Consider the following 20,058-nt stretch of genomic DNA (forward strand, 5'->3'; position numbering starts at 1 on the left):
ACAGGAAACTTCTCTTCAGCAGATGGCTTGGAGCAGGGAATAGCTGCACAGCCCAGATGGCTCGAAACATAACGAGGAATAAGCGGTCAGCAGAGATAGAGAAAAAGAGGTGGCGGCGAGGAAGAGAGGGGACAGAAGTACATAAGATCAATGCTGCAACCAGGCTTGCTGAGAAAAAACAGAAAAATCACAGAGACAGGGAGAGAGGAAGAAATGGGAAAGAGGTTCGCGATGCAGTGCAGACAGACTGGCCTTCAAGAAACAGCGGGGGGCCGTTAGAGGGCCAGCAGGGCCAGGCGGGCAGCACAGTGCGGAGTTCAGTCAGGACCAGAAAGCTACATATTAGAGTGAAGTCATGCAGTTACACAAATATCAGGAGAACTAAATCACTCTGCAAGAGTCACAGGAGGCCAAAGCGGGGAACACATTAACAGATGTGAAATCCAAGACATGTTGCTGCTAGGAAAAGAAATGTAACAATCATAACAGGATTTAACTTGCACAAAACTTATAGACATATAAAGTTAAACCACAAAGTTAATTCTGCAATTTTGTGGTACAAAATTGTATAGGTAGCTTTACATTTAATGGCTTCACCTTTATGTGTTACATTGCTGACCTCTACTGGATAAGATTGGCATTGCAGCAACATCCTGCAGGCTTTTGTTTGTTATTCCTTTATGCACCAAATATATTTTTACTATAGTACTCGCATTGCATCAAGGTGATATGTTAACTCCAAAATATGTTACTACCTAATAACACAAATCTTGGCTTTAATTGATTTTTTAAAAAAGTATGACAATGCAGTTTCACATTTCATAAAGAAAAATAAAGTTAGTTTGCAAAGCTGAAAAACTATGAATTTCAGTCAAGAAAACAAACAAAACAGATTTTAAAAAATGGTAGAAATAAGCTTTCCGGACAGAGTTATTCCGACAGTGGATGAACAGAGGGCATTGTGGGTCAGTGTGCTGCGTGGCAGGTGATAAGTGAACAGCTAAATTAGAAACCCACAGGTAGAAAAATACTTTTGCAGATGGTACTGGGCATTTAGATGACATACAATAGTTAAATACACAATGCTGTATTAAGTTGTAGATACAAGAGAATAGATTAGGGTAAAGGAAACCCTGTTGATGGATGGATAATGTTCCCGTGGAAAAGTAAGAATAGTAGAGGAATGACAGAAATTCCCTTCACCCTGACCAGCAGTTATTTTAAGAATACCAAGATTTATTAAAGGTTGATTTGTGATAGAAGTAGTAATAGGTCAATATGCACTTAACCAATAATATAAAGAACAGAAAATCATTGCCTTAATTAATGTCTTATTCCTTTAAGTCTTTAGATATAAATCTTGGCTTTCTTTTAGTCTGTTGTACAATTAGGAAGGAGTTTGTTGTCCAGAACCACATGCAAGGAATTAAAGAGACAAACTGCTTTGGAAATTGAAGCCTCAGAAGTGTTACACATCATTTCCCATTAGGCACTTGGGCTAGAGTCTTAATCATGCAGACTCAGCCAGCAGGTTAGGAAGAGCACAGAGCCAATGACGTTACCCGGCCGGTGGGGAAAGGGGCGGGGCTTACCAGGGCTTCATTATCTTCTGTAGTTTCTGATAGCGTCTGCAAAGATTTGAGAAACTTTGGTGTCAAAGATGGAAAACAAACAACTCAAACCTTTTTGCCAGCACAGAGCAGGGAACAAAACACATCACGGTGTCAAGTTAACCTGATAAAACACATTACCTATTGTACATATTCAGACACAAGCAACCTCAATATTTCATTTAACATAAACGTTCATAAACTTTGAACCAGTAATAAAAAAAGTGTTTTGCTGTCAACCTTCCGCTCACACAGCGTTTAGGTACAGAAGACAAAGACATTATGAAACAACATTTCCTTTGAAATACTGTAGACATTTTGTTTTGCATCCAACTTAAATAACTCAATGAGTGGGGTGTCTGTTTCTGTGTTTAGCCCAAATAACTCTTTTCAGAGGGACTATTTCTTCAGTAGAAAGTAGTTCCAAATAAATGTTTGACAGCCAGTAAAGGGGACATCATTTATGAAGCAAAAATGTGATTTTGCTAAGTAAAGGTGCAATCACTTCCCATTGAGTGGGTGGTAGCAACACTCTCAGAAACACTGCATGGAAAGATATAACGAGTGGTAATCACAACATGTTTTCTCTTATTTAATTTGAGTTGACCCAAAAATACTATTAAAATCCCTCTTCCCACTATTTGCTAAAGTACTAACACCTCTTAATAAGCTCGTTGAAGTTGCACTGTACATCCTAATCACAAACTGAGTCAAAGCACTTTGAAGGTTTCATGTTTCAGTCAGCAGAGGGCGATCTCTGCCCTTCACTTGTGCTGCTTGTGTGGGCAACGGCTGCAGTCGGCCAGCTTATTTCCACATGAATAAAGTACAACATCTCTGGCAGAAGCACTTGATCACAGCACCGCTCTGCCCTCCAGAGTCTCCAGCACTGAGCCTCTTGAATAATTACAGTTCACCAAGTTGGTTGGCAGGCACACTAATGAGTGTGTGTGTTCTTGTGTGTGTCAGACACTGATACCTATCTGCATGTCTGTTTCATAAGCTCCTTCTGTTGAGATGGAAATGCAGCGAAGCCTCTTTCTTTCTCACACACACACACACACACACACACACACACACACACACACACACACACACACACACACACACACACACACACACACACACACACACACACACACACACACACACACACACACACACACACACACACACACACACACACACACACACACACACACACACACACACACACACACACACACACACACACACACACACCCTCTCTAAAACTCTCCAGTGCTGAATAACTGATGTGATGGTAATCTACATAAAAATATACTTAATGAAAGAGCCAGATGCAGAGTGGAGTCAACATCAGTGCTGCTGTGGTGGCTCATAGCAGTAAGATCATACAAGGGTCAAATATTTTGTAATTTAAACATTATTTGTGAAAAAAGGAGAACAAGATTCAATGATTTCCAGTCAACTTGTCAAAGTGAGCGTAATGTTAGCGGAGCTGCTTTCTCATACAGAGAAACTGTTTGTGGTTTCTGTTGAAGAGAAGACATTATTTATCTGATCGTTCTATGAGCTTTTAAGCACATACGGTACGAAATAATAGGGGTCATTAGAGGACAAATCCTTCAATTTCCAAATAATGGTCTGAAGTGCTTTGCAGATTCCCTTTAAAGTCTCAGTGTGTGCTTGGTTCTTGAACTCAAGTGTTTGGGTTTTACTGGTGTGCATTAGTAAGGGCATGCTTAACCTTGTGTGAGTGTTAGTGTACAACTCAAGTGTGTCTTTAGAGCCGAGTCATTATGCAAGCAAACATTTCTTCAATGTATTTCTCCTGTCGCTGGGGCAAAAGGGATGAATAATGAAAGTTGCATGAGGCAGAAAACGAGAGCGTCTCAGGCTGCTGCCCTCCCTGCCAGTTTGCACCGTATGTCTGCACGTTTGCACTCCTACTGTAACTATCCTCTGGGCTTTCACTCTGACTGGAGCCTCGCAATCACAGTTTGCTGCTACCACACACACACACACACACACACACACACACACACACACACACACACACACACACACACACACACACACACACACACACACACACACACACACACACACACACACACACACACACACACACACACACACACACACACACACACACACACACACACACACACACACACACACACACACACACACACACACACACACACACACACACACACACACACATCACGGCTGAGAAATTCCACCTCAGCGAAAAATGTCCTCACTTTAACCTTCAGTTGACACAGTCTCCAGGGCACTCAACTCGCAACACACACACACTTTTTGGATCTGCTGAAGAGTCAGAAACCAGTTCTCTGTTCTCAGTTTGGTTAAATATCACCATCATTGTCAAAAAGTTAAAACAGAGCCCTTGGGCATGTTCTTCACAAGCCACTTCTTCCCTTTTTCTCTGTGGATTAGCAGTATGCTCAACTGAACATGACCAAAGTCCGCCTCCTCAAATACCAACGATTTTACATTAGGACAAAGAGAACTGTGAATGGTCCAGCTCCTTGTGTTTTCATCATACAACTAATGATTGTATTGATGATTAATTTTGATATCTCACAAAACACATTTATTTTTACTCCAAGGCAGTGAAGTATAGTAAGAGGATTCTTTCTATCAGTGATTGCACAGCAGCAGGTTTCTTTTCAGCAGCTAGACAGTCACAAGGTTGAGAATGGAAACAAGATTACTTTAAGAACGCAGACACAGCCTGGAAATGACACACCTATCCAGTATGGTATTCAATCACTACAAAAGGCCAGCTGTAACCCCTAATGCAAATGCTTACATCAAGATTAAAACGATGAGTTTGAACGTAGCTTATCTGAATGCACAGTGCAACTCCAAAGAATTCTTCATGAACTCTGAATGGACAATAACTTCAGGAATCCAGATTTGATCAAACATCATGAGCAGGGCTCAGGAAACCCCTGTAAATCTATATTCTTCAAGTTTTCCATATATCTCTATCAAATCCATGACATAAAGAGGAATGAGAAATTGTCTGAAGGGGGAAAAATGACTACAGTGATGGAGTGAATCCACATCATCCAAAGAGATGGAGATAGAAAATTGACTCACTCTGTCCCACTCTCCACCATCTGAGTGAGCAGGGAGATGCCGTCCAGATTGATGAACTCTTGTGCGAAGGTGATGTCCCTCGAAGCGTTGGCCAGGTCCTTCAGAGACTCCAGCTTGGCGTCCATGCTGGACGACTGGATCCGTTCATGAAGCTGGACCGCAGTCTGGTACTAAAATGGAACGACGTGAGGGGGGACATAATTTAAAAATACCTTGGGATGGTTTCTCCTTTTTTCAAAGTTTTACTCAAGAAAGACATTATTCTAAGAAATAAGCTTACAGGAGAGGTGGTCAAGCGCAGAATAGATCCATTCTTTATGTCATTGCGATTCTGTGAAGAATAACCAAGATGAAAGCAGTGAACACCTGAGGCACGTTTCTCTTTTTACCTTGGATACTGCTGGCTAGAGTTAAAACAGATAACCAAACCTTTTCTGTGATGTAGAAATTTGTGGCATCAGCAATCTGCAGAGCAAAGTTTTCATGGTTCCCGAGGGACCACCTGAAAGCCATTGAGTGGAGAGGGAGAAAAAAAATAGCATAATTGATATTACATGTGGAGAACATCTTGTGTAAAATGCAGCTAATAGGATTTATTTATGGAAATCCAGAAAGAAAGGTTTTGCAAGAAGCCTTAGGTGAATTACTTTCAAATTCAAAGGCATGCAGACTTACCCCTCACACACTTCTTTAATGATGGCTGAGAGAGGCTTTTTCTGTGGGTAAAGGAAAAACTACAGTTAGTCAACAGTTTCTAAAACACTATTCAAGTCAGAGTCCACTGTAATTATTTTATATTACAGGACTGGCACAATGAGAGGCTGGCATTCAGGAGCCTGTATTTAACTGTCCGACTTCTGATGTGGGATCGCTGACCATGTCTGTGTTTCATTGTATGTGAAGCTCTTTCCAGATCAGCAGCTGTGACACACTGCTCCACAGAGGTCAATAGCAACCAATAGGCTTTACTCAAGTACTTGTCTACAATAAGATAGAGGCCTTTTCATTTTATTTCCCTTCCCTTTATGTCCCTTCTTTGCTCAGTTCAACATTCAAAGGCTTTATTGTCAAATGCACAATAGCTACAGTGTATTTTTGGCAATGAAAAGCTTGAGTCCCAGGCTCCACCAACAGTGCAACATACAATATACCTAAGAAATAAAAATAAATCAAATAGTGTAATAATTCTCCCTAAGCTCTGGGTGTAGAGGTCCTCAGAAATGGTCCACAGGATTATAGACAATCTATACTGTATATCATTTAGACTTTTAAGTAATGATTGTCAGATTCATATGATCAGTGTCTAAATACTGTATATGCATCTTATTGATTCAATAAAGGTAAGGCTGGTTATATTTTTAAAATGTTGATGTCTGTGCCAATGTGATACACGTGTATATATTTTTGACCTTTATTTATCATGATGCTCTAACCCTTATACTGCCAAACTTCACAACGGGTGCTTTTCAATAGGCTAACTTCCTCCTTGCTTCCCTCACTCGCAACGAGAAAAAGCCAAATCTGCCAAATGGGAAATCTTTTTTTGACAGCGTCAGTCTTAAGCAACGTACGTTTCTAATGATGTGCTTCAGAGTTGTTACATGTGGACGTGTGACACTCATGCGCTGCTTTATAGATAAAACTTCTAAGTAGAATACACTCGGGTTTCCTTGGTCTAAGCTCCTCTAGAAGTCGCCTCACTCCTTTTTCCCTCAAGGGATTTGAAAGCACTCAATGCCTCAGTGCACTTTAAGTTGTATTATGGGAAATCCAGCATTTTAGAAGCTTGACCAGTACAAGATTATAAACGTTGGGATAGTTTGCCTCTACTGCTACATTTCTGACCCTACTTTTATTTTTCCCCTCTATTCTGTCCTTGGTGAGTTGTTACGAAGGTGCAATGCTCAATCTGTAGAAAGATGGGTAAGGGTTTCCCGCTGTGCAGAACATAAGCTTTTCTAAAGTCACAAGTATGTGCACAAACTCACACAGCTACAAATGTGAACACTACCAAACCCACACAGAAAAATAGTCAGCATCTGTATGCAGTCACAGTGCAGTCACCATTATGAAGCGTGTGATTGTGTTGTTGTTTCACTGGGAATTACCCTGAGCAAGAAGAGAGGCTTCTTCAAAAGAACAAAAGCTGAAATGAGGAAGATTTTCACAGGGCAAGAGAGTGGTGGCAGGATGATGGGCATACAGTATGTGACAGGGAAACAAAGGCATGGGGGGGGGGGGACAGAAGAGGAGGGAGGGGGTTTATGTGAACAAAAGATAATAAAGTGAGAAATACGCAAACTGAATGAGATGAAAGGAAAACAACAGCAAACACAGGAAGCACGGGAGTGGAGGATAAGTGTTGGTGAGAGCAGGAGAGTGGATGCTGAACACAGAGAGCGAAGGATTAAAGGAAAATGAAGAGCAAGCAAAGTACATATGGAGGGATGAGGCCACAACTATAAGCAGTGTGTGTGAATAACGCCATACAGTAATAACTTAATATCTGCTCGCCACTGCAGTCATCCTCAGGCTCTCTGGGAGCTACAGTGTGCTGTTAGGCTACAGTGAATACACACACGCATCGGTGAGTTTACACAAGCAAATTTAGGACATTTTTCACGTTCAATAACAATGCATTGGTGATGTCCTGAAAACAAAACTATAATACATCCCTCGGACAATAAAATATTGACAAAATACCAAATTTACACAAAAAAATATCCTATACAAACGTGTCAGCACATAATTAATCCAGGTTTTTACAGCACATGATCGGTATGTCTTCGTCAGCTTTTTTAATAGCAAATCATAAAAATGCTCCATCATCAAAGAAGGTGCAAAGGTTTGCGATATTTTTAAAGACATTAAACCACTTGTACTTTGCTGGGAGCAATCCCTTCTCTCATATGATCAAAGCTTTTCCCAAGCTTTTTGAACTGTATTATTAATGAACTAATACATATACATTTGTGGCCATTAATTATTGCCATTATTTGGCTATAAATTATAAATACGATATTAAATGTGCAAAGCTTTTAGAATTTAATGAGTTCATGTCTAGCCTCTGCAAATCTTATATCTCTTTCCGATGTGAGGTCAATTTCATATATGCACTATTTTATCAAATTGTATTCTCAAACATGTATTTTTCGAGAAGGTCCGTTACTCCTGAATTGAACCGCAACAGAGATGTGTTTGGTAACATAGATTCAACATATCGATATCATCATACACAGCCTGTTTCAGTTCATAATTCATTTGGTTGAATTTAAATCTAGCATTTACCGGAGTTAATTTATGTTCACCCAGGTAATCTTTCCACAGCTCTTTTTTTACTCTCCTCTTCGTATGGGCTCCATCTGTTCCTTTAATCTTATTACCTCCGAGGACTTTACCAAAACTTTCATCATCCAGGAGTTTCAGCACTATCCTTTCTACTCTTCTTTTACTCCATCACGTTTCCCTGTCTGAACTATCAAAACATGTTTCTCTCCCTTACTGCTAATACTACAATCCACAAAGTAAGGAGTATTCACCTTCTGCTTTGGCAAACGTGTGTAAAGTAAAGCTGTCACCTACAATAACACATTATATCTTGAATTCAACTTATATTAGGGGTTCGTTACCATCTATGAGCTCCTACGCTCCTGTGATCGGACACAGGTCTTCTTTGTTAGTGGAAAGATAACAAGTACACTTCATCTCTTTCTGTCTTTCTTTCCGAGGTCATTCAGTTGCACAACACTCCGACTTCACCAGCTAGTACTAATGACTGACAGCAGCAAAGGTGGCATTTTGTTTGCCACTTCTTAAACATCTTAATTTTATTCAAAAAGTATGCACAAAATGTTTCAAAAATGACCATGAGGAGTTAATTAATCAATCTTATTTTGGGTTTCTTAGCAGGTTTTGTTTCTGACTGAACCAAATCATTTGTAACAGTAAAGAAAGTTTACAGATACAATCAGTAATGAACCTCTAGATAATTTTCACCCGATTGTTCAGTTCCTGTCGGCTCTACACGGCCTTTCAGCTTCTTCTAACAGCTCATCCTTTTCAGCTTTCAGATGTAACATTATTGTTTTGAGTCACTCATCACACTCTATTGTCGTCTGAATGCATTAAAAAATCTCAATAAACCCACTGTATACTAACCCACCTGCACAGCATCACGGCAGACAATAAAGTAAGCTATTAGCAGTTGAAACTAACAGAGCATTTAGAAGCCAAGATATTTCCCTGCAAAGTTAGAGGAGAACAAAGCTACAAACAGAGTGAAATTTGGATTTAGTGTCATCAGGTGGAGAACTCTCTACAAAATACAGACCATCACATTTTCTATCCCTTTAGTTTGATGGGAATTCTCCTGCTTATGTGTTTTCTAGCAGACATCAGCAGCTCTCTCACCTTGTCCTCTACCTGTTCTCCATTACATTTATTACAATTGCCTGCACTTGTACCAATTTCCCAGCTTCCCAACTCAAATGTCATACTTTCATGCCTATGGGGCATTGAAGGTATTTCAAGAGATACAGTGTGTTTCATGGACACACACCCACACCCACACCCACACCCACACCCACACCCACACCCACACCCACACACACACACACACACACACACACACACACACACACACACACACACACACACACCCACACACACACACACACACACACACACACACACACACACACACACACCCATGTAAACTGATACACAAACACAGAGATGTTAAGCAAACACAAATGCATGAATAGTAACAAGTATGCGATTTGCCACACAAACACACCCACACACAATTTCACTCATGCAGAGTCGAACCCACGTAAACAAACAATACAAACACGCACAAATGTGCAATACACACACACAAACACACACACTTTCTTTGGGTATCAAGACGCTGAAGCCCACTCCCCATGGCATGACTCAGACAGACATATGCTGCTGCAGAGCCTATTGTACGGAGGAGATGCGGAGGGGGGGGGAGGAGGAGGCACAGCAGCACAAGTTTTACAGTTACAACAAAAGACGGGGAGGAGGAGTGAGGTGGGGGGGAACGAACAGCAGAGAAAGCAAACGAGGACAAGGAGGAGGAGGCAACAGATAGGAGGAACAAGAGAAAGATGACAGGGAGAGATAAGAGAATTAGAGAAAAGCGGAGGGATGGGAGAAAGTGAAGTGGCTTCTTATAAGCGAAAGAAAGACCTAACTAGAGCTAAAGGCGTTCAACAATACAGACTGCAAGGCCCTGCTAATAAGGGGTCATTAAATACCAAAAACGAAATCCCTAAAGCCACACTTAAGTGCCTTAAGGACCCCGTGGCCAGCCAAGAGCCTCATGTACTCTGTAGTTCAATGTTTCATTCACTGGCTCATCCATTGAGTAGAGAAATCGTGGCTCCAGTTGCCACGGTGACTCATGGATTGTACAATCACTAGTCCATCCATGAGTCACCCACACACACACACACACACACACACACACACACACACACACACACACACACACACACACACACACACACACACACACACACACACACACACACACACACACACACACACACACACACACACACACACACACACACACACACACACACACACACACACACACACACACACACACACACACACACACACACACACACACACACACACAATTTTACAAATGTTATGTCTCATCAACAACAATTCAAAACTAAACATGTCACACCCGCTATCCCCGAACAAAAGGGAAACATTGTCTGGGTTAATTATTACATTAAGCTTGTCAACCACTGTTTGAGAGATGCTGATGATCTCTGACATTCAGCGCGCCTTTGTTCTGTGTGTGCTGGCATACACACTCTCAAAGCCTCTAATCAGACAATAGGTATAAACACTGGAGATTGCTCTCACCTATATATTAATGGTACCGTTAAGACAATCATCTTCACCATGACCTACAGCAACATGTTGTGAAAATCAGAAACATTTAATTTTCTTTTGTTAAATCACATGTTTCTCAATGACTTAAAATCAAGCTTGACTTTTCAACTAAAGTAACACGCAAGTCAAAGTTTCAACTCAGATAAACTATCCACACTTAAACAATAAAGTCTTACAGGGTCTTAGAGGGGTAGTCTAATTATTCTTAAGCCTGAACAAACCAGTTAAACACACATTTCATTACGGCTAACAGGTACCTGTTGTTATGAACTACTGTAGATTTGAGTTGCTTTATATACTGGAAATGCCAAATCAGAACTATTCATTTAATGAGTGTTTAATACAAATGTGTGTCCGAAAAAGTTTGACTTGAAGATTTTACTGTAACTGATGCAAGTCCATACGCAAGAAAAATCCCCAAAAAATACAACCACCACCCTTTGTTTGTATTGTTTAACTACACAAAACACATCTGCCGTTGTGCAGTGTGTTAAAGAGAGGTGCCTTTTCACTCACGAATGATCCTTAGTTAGGGAGTTTTCTGCAAGCTGCTGTGTGCACACAGCCAGACAAAATATTTAAACTGAGCCATTAAAACTTTCATAAACTATAGTCAAGCTTGAGAGCAGCACTCAGGGGCAGCTTTAAATGACAAACATGCCTTCTACAGGTTTTGTATAGTACATTTATGAGAGATTTGGTAGCGTCCAAGCTGAAAACGTCCAAGTGTTTTGCTACAATAGGAACCTGATCCTTCATCTACGTGCACCTTTATCTGATGGATCGTTTCTACATAATGAACAACGTAGAGCCGGCATTGGCCTGAAATGATGGAGCTACAAATAATATTAAAATAATAAATAAATAATATTTCTGAGTCAACAAAACATTTAATAATATAGGCCTTAATGTATGGTGTAAGATGACAGCCTCCACCATCACATTCATATTCTGTAAAGTTATGTCAAAGCTGAGGCTGTGTTGACTGTTAAACATCTTTAATTAAGGCTTTTCCTTTTGGTAATTAGTGTAATTGCTAGGAATAAAGATGCATCATGCCCTCAACACATCCGCCAACCCCCCTCCAGACACACACACACAGACATACACACACACACACACACACACACACAGTATACACAACAGCAGATTACGTTACAATACTGTGTCCTGACCAAATATGCGACGAGTTCAAGGTGAGTGTCTGCTACATTGAGTTCTCTGTGGATACAAAGGGCAGTAACGGATATATAGTACTGTGTTTCTTTTGTGCTCTGACTCCTACCTGGTCTATCTCCATGAGCTTGGGGAAGGCTCCCGGCCACTCAATGGCCACCTTGACGATGTCTGCCGGCGGCGGCATGGCTGACGGGGCGTTGGGGGGTGTAGGTCTCTCTGACTCACACCTCTGTCACTACGTCTGGAGGAAGCTCATCCAAAACCTGCAGGACAAAAGTGAAGGAGAAGGAGAGAATGGAAAGGGAGATGAGCGGGAGAAGACAGAAAATGGGGCACATTAGTCAAGAACTAGGTCTGGTTACGTCAGGTGTTTGGTTGCATTAGCATCCTCCAGATTCAAAGAGTATTATATGTGACTATGGAGAAAGGTTAACAAGAACAATGCTGGAAAATACACAAGACATGAGTACAGTGAAGCACTCTGCAGATACTCAACAGTAACTGAATTGGCAGTAGATGCAGCTCATACCTATCATTTACTTTCATACAACATTTCAAGGTTTAGAGGAAATCAGCAAATTGACCTACTTACACCACTCTACTCTTATGTGTACAGACACACACGCGTACATTCACACACAATGGCCTCTCACATTATCAGCAGCATCTGAGGGCAGGTTTCCTGGCTGTGAAGCATAAGGGTCTATCATCAGTGCTATTATAGAAACCACACGTGCATTACCGGCCATCTCTAGTCCTCAGCTAGAACACACTCCTCTGTTTGTGTCACGGTTGACCTTAAAAACTAAGCCCTTTTTGCAAATTACTCCATATACCTGTGCTTAAAATCATATTCAAATACACAGTTCAACCACCAAACCTACTTATGCAAACCAAAGCAAACAAACTGATGTTATTTGCACCCTCAATTGACTTATTTCCAGCAGCAGATTCATTTAATTTGCAGTTGTGTACACACAGTGTGCCGGTGGGGCGGATACACTCAAGAGTTTCAATCAAATCAAAGCTTAACTGTTAATGAGGTCACAGCAGGTGAGTGAATCATAAAGTTACAGATCTACTTTGTTTCACTGGGACTTTGCCCTCATTCAGTCATTTAAACCGAAAGACTGAAACCACCCAGTAGCATTTTATGACTTCCAGAGTAAAATAAGTGACTCCTTTTAAGTCCCTGCAGTTTAGGAGATAACAGCAGCTCCATCTCTCTTTCACTGAAGTGATGTTACAGCAGCACAAATACTTTTAAATCATGTTTTGTGCTCTCCATGAAGTAAAGAGGAATAAAATCTGTACAAAAACCTGCTTTAATTGTTGCTGTCCTGCCTGTTTACTGTCTGTGATTTTTGGATGAGCTTTGACAACAAGTAAATTACCCGAGTGACTTCATCTTGATAACTTGGCTAGGGTTTGGAGTAAAGCCCCAATTATACATTTTTCAGGACCAATATATCCGAGGTTATTAGCATGACACAGATATATTGTATTGCATTGAGCAATATTTAAAAATATGACTTTGAAGTAGTTTACAAAGAATGGTACCATTACATTGTCCAATCAAATTCCTCCTCTTCATGATCAAAATCTGACTTTTAAAACCAGTAATACAAATTCTAGGAAAATGGAATAAAAGAGAAGGATAAAGGAGGGTCAGAGTGACGAAGTGAAAGAAGAGAATTTGTTTCAGATGTATTTACCAGTGAAGAGACAGAACAAATAAAAAGGCACTTAAATATTTTACGGGTGAAAATGCAACAGAAATCTAAATCTGTACTTGCAACCACCCTGGTTCGTAAATCGCATAGCAACACACACACACACACACACACACACACACACACACACACACACACACACACACACACACACACACACACACACACACACACACACACACACACACACACACACACACACACACACACACACACACACACACACACACACACACACACACACACACACACACACACACACACACACACACACACACACACAAATCCCTGGTGGCACCTCCCTGGCTCCTGTGATATCTAACAGAGGAACAGGCAGGCAGCTCAACCTGAAACCCTGTGGCTTTCCAAAATAAGCAAGTTATAAAGCCTCGCAGGGGAAGCTGGGTAAAGCCACTTCGGTGTGTTTGCAGGGGGCCTAAGGAAACCCACCACCAGAAAGTTATCAAGTGGAAAACGCACCATAGATACCCTCCAAAACGGACTGAGGAAGGCATCAATTATTTACCTCCTAGCCTGTTTAGAAAGCTTGGATCATCCTAGTTCCTGGTTTAGAGGCCTGTTTACATATTTAATCTCAATCCATTATGCATTAAGACTGGCTCCGAGTAACTCCTGGGAGAAAGCTGAATAGTGTGAGTGTTTTGTGCATAAACACAGGCTGCTTAGTGATTATTAAAATGTGTGTGCACTAAGACTGACCAGAGTTGTGTGTGTGTGTGTGTGTGTGTGTGTGTGTGTGTGTGTGTGTGTGTGTGTGTGTGTGTGTGTGTGTGTGTGTGTGTGTGTGTGTCTGTCTGTCTGGGCAGTGGATATAAACACTGAGAGAATGTGTAAGCGTGTGTGTGTTTTTGATGAGCACGTATCAATCTAAGGATTTTTACGTAATGAGACTGGCCTGGCATGGTGTGTGTGAGTCACCCCATAATGATCCACATAGCCTTTATTCAAGGGCCCGTTACCATGGCAGCCGCTGCATCAATAGCTCAAGATGTGGATGCATCTTTCTTTCGGAAAGCGTGTGTCATACTCAAGTCATGTTTGTCACAACTCCCCAAATATGATTCAATCCACCCGTCTTCTTGGAGTTTTAAACCATTGGAATATGACAGCGTATGTTCATTACACATTCGACTGGTTTGACAACATATGCGAAATACTTTGAGAGACACTTGCATCTGTGTGTCTCTCTGTTTCCCTTTCCCCTCTGCCTCTCCCCTGCAACCTGACAAATATAACTTGTGGTAACCATTATTAGAAATTAAAGTGGTGCATAGGATGTGGAGTGAGCAAAACTTTTTTTAAAAACTCTGACAAAGGATGCATAAAAAACATCTGCATTCATGTTAAGAGATTTATCAGCAGCAACATCATTCACTGGATGAAAGGATACAAAATGTTCCTCACAAGACTTTCGCCGTACATACGCACAGGATGTGTGAATGAGTGATTCATTCAGCTATATTCTACAACAGCATGTTAGTCATCTATGCACACGTTATCACCCTTCCCCATACTGACTGAACACATGGAGAGGCAGTCAAGTTGGTGTAAGCTGGAAAGCTGCCACTCTTGAGTCTGTTTTTAACCATGCAGGCTTATTTCTCCTTCTATCTGAACTACTAGAGGATGGATTGCTATGATATTCTTTTACATCCACTCAAGGATGCCTTAGGATGAATTGAAATACTTTGCTGATCCTCTGATTCCCCAACTGGTGCCACCATGAGGTTCACATTAGTGGTTTTATGTGAAATGCTTCAATATTTTTTTTAACCGATTGTCGTGAAAATTGCTACAGACATTCATGTCTCCCTCACGATGAAATATACACAGCTTGTCTAGTAGCGCCTCATTAGCCTCAGCTGTACTCTGTCTCTGATGCCTATTAGAACATTATAGTATTCTTACAGCCTCTCTCAGACCTGCCAGCATGGTTTTAGACCTGCCTCAACTCCAAAAACTAACATAGTAATCATTTTAGTTTATGACAACCTGGGTCTTGTAGTTATGCCTGTCTAAATTGACTTGAGAGAAATGAGCGCAAACATTTTAAGAGGGTTTTAGAGAGACAAGCGGGGAAGCCAAACTAATTTGGAAGAAAAAACAAAGGCAGACCAAAAATTGATCCGAAAACGGTGTCTTATAAATAAATAAAAAATAAATAGACTGGGCAGCAATAAGGTAGAGATGCTTATATATTAGTATTTAGGCTATAGGTAGTTGTAAAGCAGGCTACAAAGGCCTTTGAAGCCTGGTATAAAATAATATATTATAAAAAACACTGAAAGAAGGCTATATAACAAAAGATGTTTCATAAATTATTCAAATTAAACATCTGACAGTATCAAACTTGGTGCATCATGTGTACCAAACCAAAATTCTATTCAAACAGAGAGAGCGCAAAGTTTCTCTGTGGGTCAAAATGTACGACTAACCTTCTGACTGAGGGAAAGACTGTGTGTGTGTGTACGTGTGTGCATCCCGAGCACCTTGTCATTTTCCCAGAACTTCAGATGACTCAGAGGTAGACTGTCTTGAGGCTTATTGATCATACACACACACACACACACACACACACACACACACACACACACACACACACACACACACACACAATGTAATTGAGAGACACACCGGCACACCACGAGCAGGGCTGCAAATGCTCATTTGATCAACATGTTTTCCTGTGATCGACACACACTGCTCCAGGGAACAATTTCAGAGCAAACAACACATGTTTCTCAGGTGTGTGTGCGTGTGTTTGTCTCAATATATATCCTATATATGTCTTCATGAGTGTTTACTATAGCGTGGGTGGCCATGTATCAATTCCTAATCTGTCGCTCTGGCATCTCATCACAGCCTCCTTACAGTGTAAATGGAACTTTGTTAGTGAGCTAGCTGCTGTCAGAGCTCATTATGTAAGAGTTGGTGATCTGCTGCAACCTGGTTCAGTTGAGTGTGTGTTTATTTCACACTCAGGATGATAGGACACAGAGCTCCCATTTTTTTCAGAAGAACCTTTTCAGGATCTGTCCACGCTTCCTTTATTTCCTCTCCTCTTTTCCACTGTTTATTATTTGTGTCTACTGCATCTGACATTTCTCCATTTCCTGCCAAGTCTCTTTCTCCTCAGAAAATACTATTTGCAAAGTTTGACCACAAAACATAAACAGGGCAATTAAACATTGAATAAACAATCTTTTTACAATTTATAACACACACATTTACAATCCTTTCATTGTTTTAATTGCCCTCATGTCCTGTTTGCACTAATGTGCTGCCAAAACCAACACCACTCATCTCACTGGGCTGCAGTCCAGCACATATTGTAATCTGTGAATGTGTGTGTGCAGTTAATCTGTCCTCAAGCATGAGCCCACCTGCCGTAACCAGAGAAGCATGTGCCGTAATTCTTCAAGATTAGCCACAAAAGAGTAGGAAAAAAGCTAACTCTCATGTTACCCTGTGATCTGATATGGTGCCAGAGGTCGAAATTAAGGGAACAAAACCATCAATAAAGAGGGTAAGAGGAGAGGAAACAGAGAAAGAGAGAAGGCCTGTGATTTGTTGGGCAGCAGAAGAGTGCCGGGTTTCAGCTCAATAATTCATAACGTGTAATGTGAGGGTCACACCGTCTGTGAAGGGAGGAGGGAGGAGAAGGAGAAAGACAGAAGATGGAGCCATGAAGGAGACAAGTGAACATGAGGAGACAGAGAGGGACGAAGAGAGTGATAAGTAATAGAGAGTAAAGTATGGCAGACAAAGACAGTCAACATGAAAAAATGACTTCAAAAGTACATTAAGATAAACAGAGGAGGATAAAAAAAAAAACAAGGCAGATGGAGAGAGGAGGATAAAGCCAAGCAGAGCAAGAGAAAAGATGATAAAAGAGCAAAAGATGAGAGGATAGAGAAGAAATGAGAAAGAGAAATAAAATCACAGATCAGCAAAAGTTAGAAAGTCATATATAACAACTTCTCTTGACGTACAAGTAGTACAATCATGTTCGGCAGTTAACTTTGTGACGATGCAATTTATTTGCTTCATTACATGTCCAGCTCGGCTAAAAAATACTCAATCACCACTTTTAAATAGCATGCAACTGTGTTCAAAGAACTTTGATTAAAAACCCCGGCATAACAAGGTAACATAAAATAATAAAAGTTTGCTGTAAGTTCTTTGAATTATAATGAACTTTTTAAGGTCTAGCTGTTGGAGAAATAGGAGAGAGAGACAGAAAAATATATAAAGAGAGAAATAGAGTGAGACTGGGGGTAAGATATTAAGGGGGGGCAAAGTCTATGTAAAGCACATCCTTAGCTGGCAGCTCCTCCAGGGACCTTTTACAATGAAGCCTAATGATGTGAGATAACATGAGGCAGCAGTTTTCACAGACAATGTCAGTGTGACCAGGCAGCATAGCCTTACCCCACCCTTTACAGTATAATAAAACCTTTGTTAACACCTCGACCAAACCATTAATCCTTCTTTTACCGATATTTAAATTTCAGGTAATTTATTCCTAACCTTGAACTGACAACCAGAGCTGGAAGACGTACTCAGATCTTACACTTAAAGTAAAAGTGATAATACCTCAGTGTAGAAATACTCTGTTACAGGTAAACATCATGCATTCAAAATCTTACTTCAAGTAATAATACAAAAGCAAAAGCAGCTAAATATACTTAAAGTGTCTATGATTTACATTTTGCAACTAGAAAATAGTAAGTTTTTATACTGCCAGGTATCTCCATCCAAGTTTATTTGATGTTTTTATTATTAATAATTACCTGTAAAATGAATAATATTGTCAAATAAATGTAGGAGTAGAAGTACAATATATTTGCTGCTAAGATGAAGTGGAATAGAAGTATAAAGTAACATCAAGTGGAAATACTCAAGTCAAGTACATGTAGCTCAAACGTAAAGGTGGTATTTGAAATTGTTCTCTGGTGTCTACAAAGAAGGTATATAACTTTGGTTTATACAAAAAATGTAGGAAATTGATGAATTTGAAGAACAGCCAGTTGGTCGGAGATTGGAGAGCAACGTTACGGAGTGGTAAGTGTTAGCATTAGTGTTTCCAGCAGCTGTTGGGGCTGGAGTACCGTGTGTGCCGTCACACACAGGGATTGTTTTAATTTGCCCGTTTTACCGCTGTGATATGCGTATTCATGATTTGTACGAGAAGGAGGAAACAATGGTGTTTGAAGTTCACGGTATGTCAGCTCAATGTACCGAACTCTCCTTATTCAACTATGCCAAGGGAAATACAGTTTTCCTTTCTATGGCAACTTTAAGTTCTTCAGTAAACTTAGTTACGTTCTACCACTGCTGACAACTCTGAGCAGCCTGATGCATGCTGAACACCAAACTCCAGAGCATGTGATCTCACTTTGGCTCACCTTCAGACACTTTGACACATGATACATGTCAGGCCACAAATTCACTTTATTGATGCCGCTCTCTGCCCACCTTCGCCTGTCACATCAACTTTACTGCACCCACTTTGTCAATATTTTATGCGTCTCCGATCTTGTGTGTTAATAAATCTTATACAGATGCTCCGATCAATACTTTGTCTCTGATCGGATCAGAGCCCTTTGATATTGGATTTGTCCAAAAACCAGGGTTGAGCTGATAAATATATTTAATTATGTGAATTATGCTACAATGGATTGACCGTTGCTCTAACTATGACAAACCTTATTTTCACAAGCAACTTCCATAAACTGACACCCATTTTAAAGTAAATGAAATAAAGTAAAAAGTTGACAAGCTGCAATAAATATATGGAAACCAAGCTTTATAGCAAATACCAGCATGAAAGCAGCCTGTGTTTTTCAATGCTTCTGAAGCATAAAACAATAGTCATGAACCGTCACATCTTTTGGTAACGGTGTGAGTAGAATAAACTTTCACAATGTAATGTGAATGTGGCTTTGTGTATAACCTACTGTATGAGCTGGGTGGATTTCAAAAGAACCCCTTCCAGCTCTTCATCTGATGTCTCAAGTAAGGGCCCGCCTCGCCGCAGGGGCCTATGTGTGTGTGTGTGTGTGTGTGTAAACCTGCAAAAAGTCTACCCTCCGTTATCTGAGAGCTGATACAAAAGGCCACCGACATGGTGCAGAGGACGAGTTATTGTTGCTCCCAGCACGACGCCTTCAAACGCCTACACACACTAGCCACAGGATGGTCGCGTTACACCCTCGAGTGTTCTCTCTCGCACGCGCACACACACACACACACACACACACACACACACACACACACACACACACACACACACACACACACACACACACACACACACACACACACACACACACACACACACACACACACACACACACACACACACACACACACACACACACACACACACACACACACACACACACACACACACACACACACACACACACACACACACACACACACACACACACACACAC

At 40.7% G+C, this 20,058-nt stretch overlaps 1 protein-coding gene across 3 annotated transcripts in view; it reads right to left on the bottom strand.

The window, feature by feature from the left end:
- elmo1 (engulfment and cell motility 1 (ced-12 homolog, C. elegans)) overlaps positions 1–20,058 on the bottom strand; it is a 93,633-nt gene that overhangs the window by 48,773 nt on the left and 24,802 nt on the right. For all 3 annotated transcript variants that reach the window (XM_063899431.1, XM_063899432.1, XM_063899430.1), the window contains exons 2-7: positions 11,950–12,106; positions 5,400–5,440; positions 5,154–5,226; positions 5,005–5,055; positions 4,725–4,894; positions 1,593–1,628 (exon numbers count right to left, since the gene is read on the bottom strand). In XM_063899431.1, coding sequence (XP_063755501.1) covers positions 1,593–1,628; positions 4,725–4,894; positions 5,005–5,055; positions 5,154–5,226; positions 5,400–5,440; positions 11,950–12,027 — 449 coding nt within the window. In that variant the 5' untranslated portion in view covers positions 12,028–12,106. The remainder of the gene's footprint in view (positions 1–1,592; positions 1,629–4,724; positions 4,895–5,004; positions 5,056–5,153; positions 5,227–5,399; positions 5,441–11,949; positions 12,107–20,058) is intronic.

This window comes from Eleginops maclovinus, chromosome 13, assembly GCF_036324505.1.
Source record: "Eleginops maclovinus isolate JMC-PN-2008 ecotype Puerto Natales chromosome 13, JC_Emac_rtc_rv5, whole genome shotgun sequence".
NCBI lineage: Eukaryota > Metazoa > Chordata > Actinopteri > Perciformes > Eleginopidae > Eleginops > Eleginops maclovinus.